Below are 15,150 nucleotides of genomic sequence, written 5' to 3' on the forward strand. Positions count from 1 at the left end.
TAATCTTTGTTGTCTTCTCCTTGCTGCGAAACACATGGAAAAGCGAGAGGTTTTGAAATATGCCCAGCAAATTCAAGCCATTCTGCAATAAGGAATGAACTTAATCCTGATGCTGGACCAACCTGTCAGGAGCTCCTTGTTTAAGCCAAGAGATTTGTCTTGTGCCTTCCCTCTGATCATTGCTTTAGAGGCATGTGACAGGAGAGCATATACATTGTAAGTCAGAGAGCGCTCTACAGGTTCAAAGATTTTCCTTAGAAACCAAATGGCAATAACGTAGGCAATAAAGGACCGAATCATAATGAGATACTCCACGAGTAGGCCACCATCATTATTATTGCGGAGGTTAGATAGGTCGAGGACAGAAAACATTCATCTACATTTGGATTAGGGTTTACTAACTTAAGTTCTTCCCAGCCCCCCTTTTGCCCTTGCAAACTCACTTCCTCAGTTTGCGATAATTGGAAAGATAGAGACAACTGCCATGAAAATGATAAGTAACATCTGTGCCTTGGTGGGTACAGAAACATTAAATCAGTGAGTGTTCTAAATACTGCATATTTGTGCAACTTCACTTCCTGCTAAAATTACATTAATTCACCATCTGGAAGGAACATCATTTAGAACTATATGAGCATTTAAGTACCCACTTTGGATTAAATTTGTGGTTGTTGTAAATACCCCTGATTTAGCTTTGATTTGTCCTTTATTAAGCTTGCCAAATATGTAACAGTTAAATCAGAAGTAGTTTTGCTGTTTGAACTTAAAAAATGTAATAGGCAGATGGATTCAAAAACCAAGCCAAAAAATTGCTTTCTTTATACAATCTGCATATGTATGACATAGTTTTAGTATTGTCTCCATTTACTGCATTTTACTTTTCACCTCCTTCTGAAAGACTGCATAAAACACATCCACTCCATATTCTAAAAAGACATTTTAGGGATTTTTCAGGTATGCAAACTGTATGGATTTGGTTCAAAATCAGCATTAGCAAATCAGCAGTGGAACAATAGGTTTCAGTTTAAGAATTAGCTCTTAGGCTGCATATTTACAGAAGAGAAAAGATAAGGCTAAAAAAAAAAATCTGCAACTCACAGACAGCAATATGTATCTGTGTGTGTCTGTACTGAATAGAAAAGACAACTGCAGATGAAAGATACTGAACCCAAGCCATGTACTGTCAAACTACAAACCTCATTTTTTCCTAACTGGTGTGTTTAAAGCTTTTACTAGTGTTCCTGCAGTGCACCTCGGTGAGGTATGCAGTTTGACAGCTACTGCAGAGATGATGACCACAGAGCTCGACCTCACATAAAAAGGACAAGGGGAAACTACGTATTTGACAACAAACCTTACAGCGTTTGAAGCAGGAGTTTTTGAGTTCCCAGGAAGGTTTTCATAGGAAGTATTTATTTTAAGATACTTGAATTAGCTTTCCTTTGCAGTTTAAAAGCCCAAGAAAGAGCAGTAGTATCAGAAAAAAAAATTGCTTAAAAGGTTTTCCCATTAGAAGTATTTCTTGTTCTTCTACGCATTATATATCTTTTAAAAATAATATCATCTTAATAAGTCCCAGACATAGCAAATGCTTGCAAAACCACATCTGGTACTGCACCATGCCTATTCTTCCCTACAGCCACCTTTTTAAAGCTGCTGAGAGGTTTAGCTGCTGCTGACTGTCTCTGAAATGACATAAGTAAGAATTCCTGTGCTAAGTCAAATCTGTAGCTCCTTCTAGCACAGTACGGTACAGTATCCTGTCTCTGGCAGAGACCAGAACAGGACGCTTCAGTAGAATGGATGTGGTTATCTAACAGATATATTTTGGATGATTTTAGATTAAGCTTTAAATTAGAAAAGCTCATTTTCTGCAATATTTTAGGAGAACGAGGTCAGTTTTGAAAACAACAAACTAATTTTTAATTGATCTAAGGAGTCTGTTACCAGATTTGCCAGAAATTCAAGAACTGAGTAAAAATTCCAGCAGCTCTCATAAGAGAGGGTAAATGAATTATTGAATTCTATCCCCATCTAATTCTACCTTTTGGGGAGCCATATAATAATACACATTTGTGAGTTCATGAACAGTCTTCAGCTGGTACTTTTTCTCCTCTGTAAGGACTACAGCTCGGTCTTTTTACAGGTCAGAATCCTTACATTACAGTTCCTCTATGGATGCCAAAATGTAAAGTAAACATTAGGATATGCATGTATAAGGCCAACTCAACGGTAACAACATAACATGAGAAATGGTAGAAGTGATAAATGTTTTTTATATATATAATAAAACAGGTATTACTGTAAGACAATTTCTGACCAATAGAGAAATTACTGGAACAAGTATATCACAAATTTCAATAAGGGCATAAAGTCAGCAAAATTGGGGCCAATGGGGGAAAGATTAAAGTAGAGGCAGGCTTTTTATTTGGAAGGGGATGACAATGGTATTTCTTCTGGTGGAAGGAATTTAAAGGAGAAGTTACCATATGGGTTGACACTATTTTTGATAAATATTTAACCAGACTTTTCTGTGATATTAGTTTGCTGGAGTCTTAGCCAGCCTACAAAACCAACTGAATTAGGAGAAGAAAACAATTACAAAACAGTAACTGTGCCTTAAAGCTCTAAAAAGGACCATGGTTTCACAAATTCTTCAAAGGATTGGATTTTATTAATGGTGTCCCACCACTACTGGCATAAAAGGCTACAGCTTTTCTATTTAAATTATCCCTTTAAACCAGCGACAATCTCATACAATATTTGCTGTGCTCTGGAGTTCCATGCCGAAGAAAAAATAACTTTACTTAGTGATGTGATAAATACATTCTTTACCAAGCCTGAGAACATTTTAGTCATTAAAAGGAGGGCCAGGTATAACCAGAACCAGAAAATGAAACAGTTTTTCACTTCCTATGTTTTCAGTCATTTGGATAAGATCAGAACAGTCAAAGATTTTGTGAGAAAAGGAAACCCAAACAACACTTTCCCCTAAGCCAATTCTTTTGGGTCAACATGATGAGCTGCAAACCAGTCGGTACTACTACCATCACTAGCAAAAAGGACAGAAGATGAAGAGAACAGCGGATTCACGGCTTGCTGCTTGTGCTGGGAAATCACATCCCATACACCTGTAGTGTCTCAGGAACTACCTTACCAAGGACTCCTAACCCCTAGGAATATCAAGTAACAAATGACATCAAATGACAGCAACAACTTGAACCAAGTACACGCCTTCTGCGAGTACTCCCATATAACCTACAGGGGTTATATTAAAAGTGAAACGTGTGTTGGTGCTTGCACAGGATGGGGAAAGCATCCTGTAATTTAAAGGAGCCTGCTTCTGTAAATTAGATTTTCTTGCAGACTCGTCTGTTGCTTTTAGCCTTGACACTGTGATGTTCAGCTGGGTTTAAAAGCCACACAAGGGATTTGTAAGGGTTTAATGAGCAGACACCTCTCTGCCTGAGACTGACTAGCTGACTGTCATAAAAACTCTGCAGCCCAAACAAGGGGATTTGAGTGACAGGCCAGGGAAGCTTGAGGAAGCCTTTCAGCAGTAGACTGACAATGAGCTGATGTGCAAGCAAACACAGAAGCCTCCAGAAAGCTAGGGTAAGGAGAGGAAGCTTACTGGGAAACTCTTACAGAGCTGCCAGAGTTTCTAAGGCTTATGCTGCCTGGCAGAGGACAATGGACTGAAGGGTTTCCATAGGGACTGGAGACCAGAGGGACCAAGGGCGTCGAGAGTCAGGGCTCTGTTCAACAGCTTGTTGAAGACAAACTACTAACACCAAGAGACAGGTATCAGTCATAACGCAAACCTCACCAGTAGTGTTAGAAGGCAGGGCCCACAGCCTTTTCTCAGCTGCCGTCAGTTACTTACTTATCCACAGCTGGGAAATAGCTGAGAAGTGCATTAACCTCTCACCCCGAGACAAAATGTTTACCATAGTAACAAACATGGATTTGATCAGAGAAGTCTGAAAAAGAGTACCAAAATAACTGAATTATTAGCTTTGCATGAAATTATCAATAAGAAAACTCTTTCTGGAGGTCAGGAATGTTAGGAAAATTGTTATGTTAAGAGTTCCCTCCAAGTAAAACATGCTTTTTGTGCCCTAACACTTCACTTGATGAATTCTGACTTAACACGCCCTAGCAGGTTCACCGAGGCCTGAGAAAAGTGTATCACACACTGAAAATTTTCTCAGAGAGCGAGCGAGCAGCAGACAGTGCTTATACATCATCACAGAAAAGAGATGAAAGAGGTAAAATGTACCGGCAGCTGCCAACAGGTGCTCTTCCAATGAAAAAATGCAAAGATCAGCTGGACCTTAACCAGAGGACTCCAGCAGCTCCCGCAGCAGCCAAGCGTTGCCCACTGGAAATGCACCTATTTGTGCCGCATACACTACGCTGCATGCATGTGGCAATGGAAAATGCTGTAAGACTGGCATAATCTTTTGAGGAGAACAGGTTTTTCACTGTAAAAGATATTTGTTTGGAAAAACATCATTCATTATTTTCAATTCCCTGGCCTGCATTAGAGTAATCTGGTTCAACCTCATATCGGGTCAAAATCTCCTAGAACAACACTTATTATCTAAAGTACTGAAAAGACAGTAAACAATCCAACACACTAACCAACAATGTGCAACCAAATTATTATAGATCAAATCAACAATCTCTACCAAGTAATAAAACTTGGGAATACTCTAACGAGTAAGAAAATAGAACTATATTTTCTCCACAGAGCAGCCTTAAAATCTAAATTAAAACCACAGCTTCAAAGTCAGCTGTACAACGTCAAGCTGCATATGCTGGGTTAACTTTTCTAATTTACCAAAGTATTTTCAAAGCTCCAAACAACATACTATTTTTCAGTTTATGTCTCATGTACTTTTAAATATCGCCACTGCTCCTTTCTCGCTAATGTCATTCAAAAACTTCAAATTGCTCCACTACTAGAATTTTCTGACATGCTGACAGGTATGACAAAACTTTCTGTTTTCACTTACTTTTGCTGAAGTATTTCATTTCTGTCAGCAAAACATTAGTTGGTAGTGTCCTGTGGTATTCATTTCCTACCTGCACCACTGATCAAGAAAATGACATGACTCCAAAAAGAGTCTAAAAGTTTCAATGATAAAGATTTTCTTTCAATTTCCGTTCAACTGACAAGTGTATGAATAGAACATAATCTCACTCCACAGATAAGTTTCATGGATATTTGTATTGCAGATTTGCTCTTATTCCATACGGGATATGAGCGTGATGGAGAAGAAACTGTATTTATCAGGTTTTCTTTCAGACAGTGTGTCTGTGAAGCTCCACTTGTTACAGTGATACAAATGATAGCATTATTAATATCAAGTGGCTACAAAAGTCTCAAGGGATAAAACAGAGATACTACTCAAGCAAACTGGCTATTCGTATTATACAGGCAAATACCTGCTTACAGATGTAATGTGAACATACACCACGGGAGGACTACATTAGTAATATATTAAGTTATAAATAACTGCTCCTTAAGAAGCTAAAAACAATGGCAACTACGTTACTAGTATTTATAGTAAGTATTCATCTTGTCGGATGGACTCTGAATAACGTCCCAGACTGGGACACGGGCATTGTAGATCTTGGCTCAGATTCCTGGAGTGATAAACTCGGAGATGTGCAGAGCAGTTAAATATATTCACAGTTCCTGCCTCCAAACCTGGTTCTCAATGAGATTAACTGACTCAGTTAGCACAACCAGTGAGGGATGAGGGAATTAAAATTTTTAGGTCTCTCTTCATCATTACAGAAAGCCTAGTCTCCAAATCATGTCTGGCTTCCCCTCTGTCATGCTACTTCATCCAAGCAAGAACTCTTTGTACAGCAAAGAAAACACAAGTAGTAACAGCAAACAAAACTGCTCTGTGACACCTACTTTCCTGATTTTGATTAAAATAAATTCAAATATGTTTCTACCATTTGTGCGAGTTAAAATGTTCAGTCATCATTTTCAAGTTCTTCACTTGCGAGTACAGAAACCTCACTCCCCCAGGCAGAGACAACAGCTGCCAGCAGCCGATACCGCTAGCTTTAAGTGTTTTCAGGCTTTCTTTATACAGCGCTGCAGATTACACCCATGTAAGCAGATTAACTTGATTATTGCAGAAATATCAGATGTTACATTTCTGTATGCGGAATGAGTTTGAGAGACACTGATAGCAACCAACAGTCAATGATACAGAGTCCTTTAAATTTAAACTTAATGACTGGCATCTCCATGCACAGTGATAACTGAATCCAAAGCATTTTATTTAAGTGTTGTTAAAAAAGAATTATGTGTGGATTCAAACAATATAATGTTATACTGCCTTGTGCAATTTTACTTCCGAAGTATTTTAGACAGTCCCCATGATGATAATCTACCATTTCTTGACACATTACAACAGTTCAGTAAATATTTCAAAATATAAAGGTTCGATATTTTACACTTTCACAGTGCCAGTATGTCAAATATGTTCTAGAGTTCACCAGATACTTGGTATACCTTACTCTTCCTAAAAGGCTTATGGAACAAGATCCCATGTAGTAAAGAAGATCGTGTAAGACCAACACAGAAATGTTCCCAGAGCTATGGAAAGAAACACAGATGTGTTTTTTCCATGCTGTCAGCATATATGTATGCTTGACAGAAGTATACGGTTCACCTTTACAGACAAGCAGGCTACAAGAGAATACCTCTTCGAATACCTAAACATAGTTTCAGCTCAGTACATAGTGTATGTTTTCATATGGAGGACATCCAGTATTAGTCAAAAATAGGCTGATTTATCTAGCATTAAATTATAATAACCTAAAATAGGAAAAATATTTTTATGGTTACAGTGTGCGTAGAAAGCCAGATGACATAAAAAGTGTCATAATTATGTAGTCTGTTTTACTGCATTTTCAGCAGACCCAGCTCGACTGCCATAGCATTTTTGTGTCAAATGTTGACCCTTTTACTCTTTCGGTACAGTTGCTTAAAAAAGCTTTGCTGAATAGTTTTTTTTCAAATCCTGTATCTGGATTCCAGTCCTAATGCCAGTCATTCCCCACAGAATTTGGACAGTCAGGTTCAGATCCCTCTGTGAGATGCTCTCTGCCTTCAACTGTGATGCTTTGCAATTGGAGAGCCAACAGTATCCTGCGTTAAAACCTAAACCCAGGCTGACCCTCACAAGGTCAGACAGGAGGGGAAGAGGGGGATAAAGAAAACTGCTGGCTTGGTTTTATTTTCTTTTTTAAAAAATCTTGCTGTTCAAATCATGCTGGTTGGCCATTTTAGTATTGCATTGAAACAAATTCTGACCTTCTGTCCTCTCACCTGGGTTTAATAGATACAAAAATAAATTTAAATTTAAAAATAAATTAGGCAAAAGTAAGGTTTATTACTGGGCGTGTCTATAGTGTTAGCTCAGGTTCAAGCTAGAATATGAACTCAGCCATCACGATAATCCAGTATTTTTAGACACAGATTCATGCTCTACCTCAAATACGGACCAGACCAATTAACTAAGTAGGCAGTGAAAAAAAGTGACATTTTAACTCAAATTCTCTATCACGTGAGCCACATGGCACAGTGAGTGACCCATGGCTCGCACCCAGGAATGCCTAACAGCCTGTGTATTTTCCTTTTCAGAAACCAAGGGTCCAGGCCTAGCTTCACCCTACCTCCAGAAATGCCCTCCTTTCCAGCAGATTATCCAACCAGGAATGATTCTCATCTATATTGTGTTGCCTTAATCCCCACGCTTGTTTCAGTTTATCTCATGAGCCCTCACCAGAAATATCATGGAACCTACCACATCCTTACCCACAGCTCTCCCGTCCAACCTGAAGCCTTAAGAACTCGTATCTCACCTGAATGCACCTCTTTTTCTCGCCCCATCATCTTGTGGATGTTAACTCTCCAGGCATACACAGTTTCTAAATCCATCACTCTCCTTACATAAATTCTGAATTTCATTGCTTAACCACCCTCCCAAACGTTTGTGACTTGACTGTTTCATTATCATTCAGTTTACCTCTCTTCCAGGAATGCCTTCTGGTCCTCGTTCTCCTTTATCTCCTTTTTCACCCTAAAAGAATGAATATTTATTTCATTATATATACAAGACAAATACTAACCCGTGACACTTTTTAACAGGAAAAATATTTTAAGATTCTGGTCTGTTCTACATGAAGTGCTACATATACACTGCTGGCTGCACAAGCAAAACTATTTCTTACATTCCAACAGAAATTCTTTCCAAATAAATGCCTCTGAAAAACATCTAGCGCTCCGAGAGCTACAGTTCTCTGTACTTCACAGTGCCACTGAACATGCGTAAAGAATCGCCACAGAAAAATATTCTCGGTTCTCACAGTGCTCTGAGAACATGGTGGTGAAACAGAAATTTACACTGGGGAACAGTTTTCCTTTTGAAAATCTTAACCTTGACATTAAATTAATTGCTTTCATTCTGAGACTGGTTTTTAATAAACAATTATTGTTTTAAATATCTGATAACAGAACTGTCCTCATTATTATCATTTGTCTTTGACTCATACTAGTATATGATTCACAGATTGCATTTGAAAAGTGGTAACAATTTTTGTTCTGAAAATTTTCTCATAGGTATGAATATGAACAACATCATGAATCAAAAGAAAAAAATAGTGGGAACGATCCTTCAGAATCAACTATACAGGCTGGTTCCTGTGTTTGCTCATGAAACACTGACTACAAAACACAATATTCCATGCAGGATACGTGAAAGGATTCAGTTCTGGATTATCTCTAACTACCATGCTATTCTAGTTAACGCATATTTCATCAAAGTGAACAAAATACACCTGCTTAAGAAGCATAACATAAGGGAGAATGTCTTCCAGAACCAACAAGTCTAACCAGCTCTATAATTGCATCTCTGTCATTAGACTGAACTTTGTCAAATCATAAAAGTAACATAATTCTGATAAAAGCACAAGGACTGACTTTATCCTAGAGTCCAAGCTCTTCATATCAACCAAAGAAAGCGAACAGCCCTGCACTGAATTTCCATTATCTGCAGGGGACTCCATTTGTCTGAGCAGAACCTATTCATTACGGCAGCATCATCTTTGTAATTCTGTTAGGTAAATGGTATTGAACTGAGATCATTCAGCTAACTCCATTTGTGACACAGCCCTGATTCAGAGCTATTCCTCCAGTGGCAATGACAGAGGGCATTTCATCTAATAATCGGTTTTGCAAAATGAGTTTGTATGAGCTTTCTCAAACAACTGAAGCCTGCTAACAAATTAGCAACAGCAAACTGTGAATTTAATAATCCCATGCACAAGATGGCTTTGCTAGTTCAGTGTTTCCATTTTAATACATCTCGTTGATAACAAACCTAATGCTATGCATTAGCCTGAATCATAGCGTTAAGGTTTTTCCTCAAGAATTGCCTTTCTTGCTTGTCATAAAAAAGAAAAAAAAAATTAAACAAGATAAATCTATGCATTTATTGCAAAAGTTTAAATGACAGTAAACAGTTATAGGAAATTAACACTGGTTATTTTAGTAGGTTTAAACTATAAAGTCCTCTTTGTTCTACATATTAAGGCATTGGTTGAGATAGTAATTTTCTTTCACTGTCAGTTAAAAAAATGAGAGTTGAAGCCCCAAACTTACTGTTCTTTTTTAAATAGCTCACTTAAGCTTTTAAAAAAAACTACAAAAATGACATTTTACTTTTCATCACTGTGACACACTGGACATTTAATACTTCTTTCAGGATCTTTCAAGTAGTATCAGTTACACTGCTACAATCTTGCAACAGCTACAAAGGTACAGCCATATATTTGACATAATATCTCCTTATGTGAATATATTTCTAGAAGATTTAAAAATCATTCCAATTTATGGAGCTGTTTTTTCTTCTGATTTGTTTATCTGCTTTCATACTTTAAAAGAAAATGATATAAATGTGTACAGATTTGCTTCAGAAGTAGTAACATCTTGTAAATTCCTTGATGCATAGGTGGAAACCTAAGGTAAAAGTATCTTGTCATAATTTGTTATCCAACATCTAAATTTACATAAAAACCTAGAGAGAGAGCCTAAGCCAAAAGACAACCCTCCCCTCACCCTCGCTTATCATTTGCCTTGACATTAGATGAGCAGCATGTGTTGGAGACCATGCCTTTCTCTTCTACAGCAGGCAGACAGTAACTTTAAAATACCGGCAGGCAGTTCCAGACACATACAAGCGTGGTTGGTGAATGCAGGGTCTTCCTTAAATCTGAATACCTTGTAAATTATAAGATGTTTGACAGTTTCTTAGATAAAATGATAAAAAGCACCCCGTGCTAATGAGCCTCGGACGTCTGCAGAGTCCCAAGAGCCATGGGCTTTCTGCCAGGTATGCAATTTTACTATGACCGTATTCTGATTTTTTAATGGAGTAAATGATTTGTCCTCACCAAGCCTGTTGTACAGAATGTCCGTGTCCTCTGTGAAGCCAGAATTCAAACCAAACAGAGGTCCAATTTTTACAATTTATTCTCATGAGAACTGAGCCAAGTCACGTTCATTTCTGCCTTTATGGAGCGCACTATACTGCATAATTAACAGCTTCAAATCTAGCCAATTTGCAGAATTGCTGAAGCCACTCTGCAGCATAGAGTAGGCTGTTAATAATCAACATTGTGGCTTACCTCACAGATTAACAAAAAAGAGAGAAAAATGTGTTAATGCCCTTCTATATCTAATGTTCCTGCCTGCTTATGCTATATTCAGATGAGACAATTAAAGACTATTTATTGCAAAACCAGGATGATGAATCTCTGGAAGTGCCATGCCTTGTTTATTAGTTAACTAAAACTAATCCAATATAACACTGAACTATTTGCATTTCTTTGGGTGCATTCTGCTTTCAATTACCCCAGTGGAACAAGCTGATGGGGTTGCTCCAGTATAAAAGCTGGGAGGTATTCAGTCTGATGTGTGTAATAGCGGACACACTGAATTCAGTGGTAACATTCTTTAATTAGATCCAGGAGTTCACACATGGCCTCCGCAAGATAAGAGTACCAGCCTTCAACTCGCTTCTCCACTTTACAGCTGCCTCATTTTCCTCACGTACTATTTCCTCCTTATTATAAAGGCAAAGTAATGTATTTGGAAATAAAATGCATTCCTACCTAAAAATTCTCCTAAAAAGGTAAAGGGTTTTTTTTTGCAGCGCTGCCCTATTAATGATACTAATCAGGAATTCCTGATATCCTTTGTCCCAAGCATTTTAAAGTACCATTGTTAACAATAGCTGAAATACTCTCCAAAGTACACAAGCTATACAGTATCACTAACTCAGTTGCAGATACCTTATAATCTCTAACCTCTGAAACTCCGTGATTTTACCCTACATATTTGTAAGACAGTTATGGCTTGTTGTTTCTTTTTAAAATATTCTTTTCTGTTTTGGTACAGCTCTGTCTCAGCAGAATGCTCTATGTGAATTTTCTTTTCTTGCAACCACTTCTCTATAGCTTCTTTTAAACTGAACGCAGCTCATAGTAATGCTTATTGATTTTTCCTAAATAAGTTATGAATCTTCAGTTCAAAAAAAGATGCTATAACTCTTTCTGGTTTTGATAGGTGTCTGGAGAGCTGGGGTTATGAAGTACTCCATCCCAATAACATTCTCACTGACGGATGGGATAGAATGTGGGATAGTATAGCTTCAGGAAAGCAGCAATACTCAGGGTAAAGCACCTCAGGACTGCTGAGACACTATGCCATTTAAAAGGAGTGGAAATCAAGGCAGACTAATGATCTTGTCTCAGTTCAGACTGGGAGGAACTATGCAAGGAAACAAAAGAGTGACACAAGAAGGTTACTTCCAAACAGACTGTAACCCTGTATTACATAAGACTATTACCTAAGCAGGGTCAGAAAGAAACAGCATAAAACATTGCAGAGATATACGTCTATTTCTAGTAAATTAAAATCAACAGTGATGACCTGGAAAGATGTCACTGTGAAGCCTGTGTCTTCCCAAACCCACCTATTTAGGATACTCAGACACAGCAAGAAAGCAAGTGATCCCAAAGCTTCATAGGCGTCAGGAATTCAGAGAGCTCAGTAGACACACTTAGCAAGAAACTGTGTCCAAAAACCTTCTGCTTCCAAACTGCGCCATCGCTGTCTTGTGAACGTGCCCCACACTACAGGTGTCATGCCTGAGCAAGCCAGATAACATGTCAGGAGAAAGATCTTTCCTTCCAGCTTCACATACACAGGCTGAGCAATGCTGAAGACGCTCATACCGGCCAACTACTGCTTAGTGTCACGCATCGCATTTCTAAGCAAGCTCTAGGCATTTCTAAGCCAGAGAGGCTATATAAAGGCAAACTACCACCTCAGCTGAGTCCAAAATCTTAGGCACAGAATGATCTGAAGCCAGGCCAGCCCATGGCTCCAAAACTGCACTGATGAATTGCTTCTTCCTGTCAACAGGAATGAGGCAGCCATCCATTTTTATTCTTTGCAGAAAAAGCTTAAAATGCAAAATGACTTAGATCTATCAGAACAGCAATCAAAAAAAAAAAAAAATCAAGTCCAATAAATGTTACAGTTTAGTGCTCTCCAAATGGAGAAATCAAACATGTAAATAACAAGTAAAGAAGAATTGCTGTAGCATTACTGCAGAAAAGGATCTGCGGATTATCATGGACCACATAGTGAGCGGGAGTCTGTAACACACAGCTATTTTTAAAAGGCTCAACTCCATTCTCCATTTGCCAAATGCAAATTGAAAAAACCCAATTATTCTGGTTTACTTGACACTGATGAGAACAGCGAAAAACAGTGTCTAGTTCAGGGCATCGTCTATTTCATGGAACTTGTGACAACTTTTAGGTATCTGCTCTTCTCCAAACCAGAATGGTAGAAAGTTTGGAAAAAAAAAAAAAAAAGTTAGGAGGAAAGAGTGAACATAGGACACGCTGATGAATCTCAAATATGGGAAAGAATGCTATAAACAGGACAATAAGTTTTCCATAGTAAACACACAAATAATGGGTTTAGTTTGTAGCCAAAGGGATTTAGGTCTGTGGTGGGGGACAGGGGAGGAATTGGGGTTAAAAAGGCAGAGAAGTACTGTAATGATCTATCTAAGAATAGAGTGACATTGCCTTAACTGTAGATTTTGCTTGAGAATGTTCTAGACAGACTAGATAATACTTCATCGTATGTGTGTCTTTATGGGGGCAAGGCAGATATAGCCATGTACACTCTCCCAGGATAACATTTCCTCTAGACTGCTCCTTGGCTCTGCTGTGATTGCTCTCTCTTGGAAAACGTGACAAAGTCACATGTTAAAATAGTTTTAGCTTTTCTTAGGATGATGTCCTTGCTGAGTAATGATTACAGTTTTTGCAGGAGGCACATGTCTTAAGGAATCAAAATTCTCTCATTTAATAAATAAATTACCTTTTTTCATGAAGGCACTGAAAGACAGACAAACATTAATTCAAATGCCAGCAATATATAGGATAAAAATATGACCGAGCTGTTTGCCCTATCACCATGCCATTATCGCCAAGTACAGTGATTGAATAGTACCAGTTCAGAGATAAAGAACAGCAAAATAAAAATCAAAACACATAACACAGATGAAACAGGAGCGGACAGATAAATGTATTCTGAAGAGTTAGCAACGTCTTTAGATTGAAGGACTGTATCCGCATTCGATCAAGTCATGTAGTTTAGGCATACTTTTACATTCTTCATGAAAGCTAATCTCTCACACTGCAACATCCACCTCACATTACAACATCCACAAACACCAATTTCTAACATAGTCTACCAATTCCATGGCACTCTGGCAGGCAATAAAGTGTTCTCAGTTATTGAGTTAATGAAACCTTTTCTTACATAGCCTACAGAACTATGATACACTTAATAACTAAGCCTTCAGAAAACTCAAATTCTATTCTTTCAAATCTAGAAAAAGCCACGGCAACACTACCAGCAATGCCTTATTGAAAACACAAGTGAACAATCCTTTGATCTCTTAATGTGTTCCGTACAGATCTCTGAATCTCACCTTGGTCCTTATCTGCAACGTAACCCTATCTTGTGGAAATCTAAAAGACTGCCTAACATTCCCTGATGCCGGCCAGAGCTAGTAGTTAAGACCATTAATGAAATACTAAAAGGCATTAAATAATACTGTGATAAGCAGAAAAAACAATCTATGTAGAATAGTACATAACATACCTTTACATCTAAGAGACTTGTTAGGGTAAAAGAAATGTAAGGACAACTTCATCCTTTAGAGTGACAGGTGTTAGCCAGCACAAAAAGAAAAAATACTGAGATTTTGGATAACTCCTGCTTGCTACAATTTATATAAGACTAACCAAAATCTAACATTTAGCTTTCTTATTTGATAATAAACGCCCCAAACGAATGTACTCAGGCTTAAGATGCTTACGCTGGCTTTGCTTTTTGCCACATAAAATTTAGATGTTGCGGTTTGCAAGCTTTGCTCTGTATGCTAATCTGCCATGGCTCATCCTGCCATCACCATTTCACTTTTTTTTTTCCTTCAAACCTTTCAATGTCAAGGAAAAAAACCAAATAAAATCAACAACCAAACCTCCACTCTTTTTGGTAATTATTTAATCATATATTCCCAGACTTTAACTTGAAAGAAAAATTCTTAACCCAAGATTAAAGTTTTATTCATAAAAATAAGAAAAATAATACAACCCAAAGCATGAGCTATCTGAAAGCAGAGTTTCAGTCTCCTAGATAATATGTATTCTTAACATCCACTCAAATATATTAATACTCTCTTCAGAGAAAATACAATCAGTCAGGTAAAATGTGTTTATAAGGAAAAGTCACTAAGCTTTTTTGTGGTGATCTTCATTTGCAAATGCTACTGGCATTTACGTGCAGAGGCTTTAGTGGATGTAAATAGCTTTCTAAAATAACTCAAAGCTTCCCCCAAAAATCAATATAATGTTTATTTCAAGAATTTGCATCTACAGAAAGAAATCATAGAATATATTTTAAAGACTCTAAAACCCCCACTGTGAATAATAACGGATATTCTATTCTTTACTCACTCCATC

The 15,150-nt window shown here is 37.7% G+C and overlaps 1 protein-coding gene across 8 annotated transcripts in view; it reads right to left on the bottom strand.

Moving 5' to 3' along the window:
- Positions 1-15,150, bottom strand: part of COL19A1 (collagen type XIX alpha 1 chain) — a 220,211-nt gene that overhangs the window by 91,948 nt on the left and 113,113 nt on the right. For all 8 annotated transcript variants that reach the window (XM_030007470.2, XM_041127248.1, XM_030007468.2 and 5 more), the window contains one exon: positions 8,064-8,117. In XM_030007470.2, the coding sequence (XP_029863330.1) occupies positions 8,064-8,117 (54 nt within the window). The remainder of the gene's footprint in view (positions 1-8,063; positions 8,118-15,150) is intronic.

Source organism: Aquila chrysaetos, chromosome 2 (genome assembly GCF_900496995.4).
Source record: "Aquila chrysaetos chrysaetos chromosome 2, bAquChr1.4, whole genome shotgun sequence".
In the NCBI taxonomy this organism is placed as follows: Eukaryota; Metazoa; Chordata; class Aves; order Accipitriformes; family Accipitridae; genus Aquila; species Aquila chrysaetos.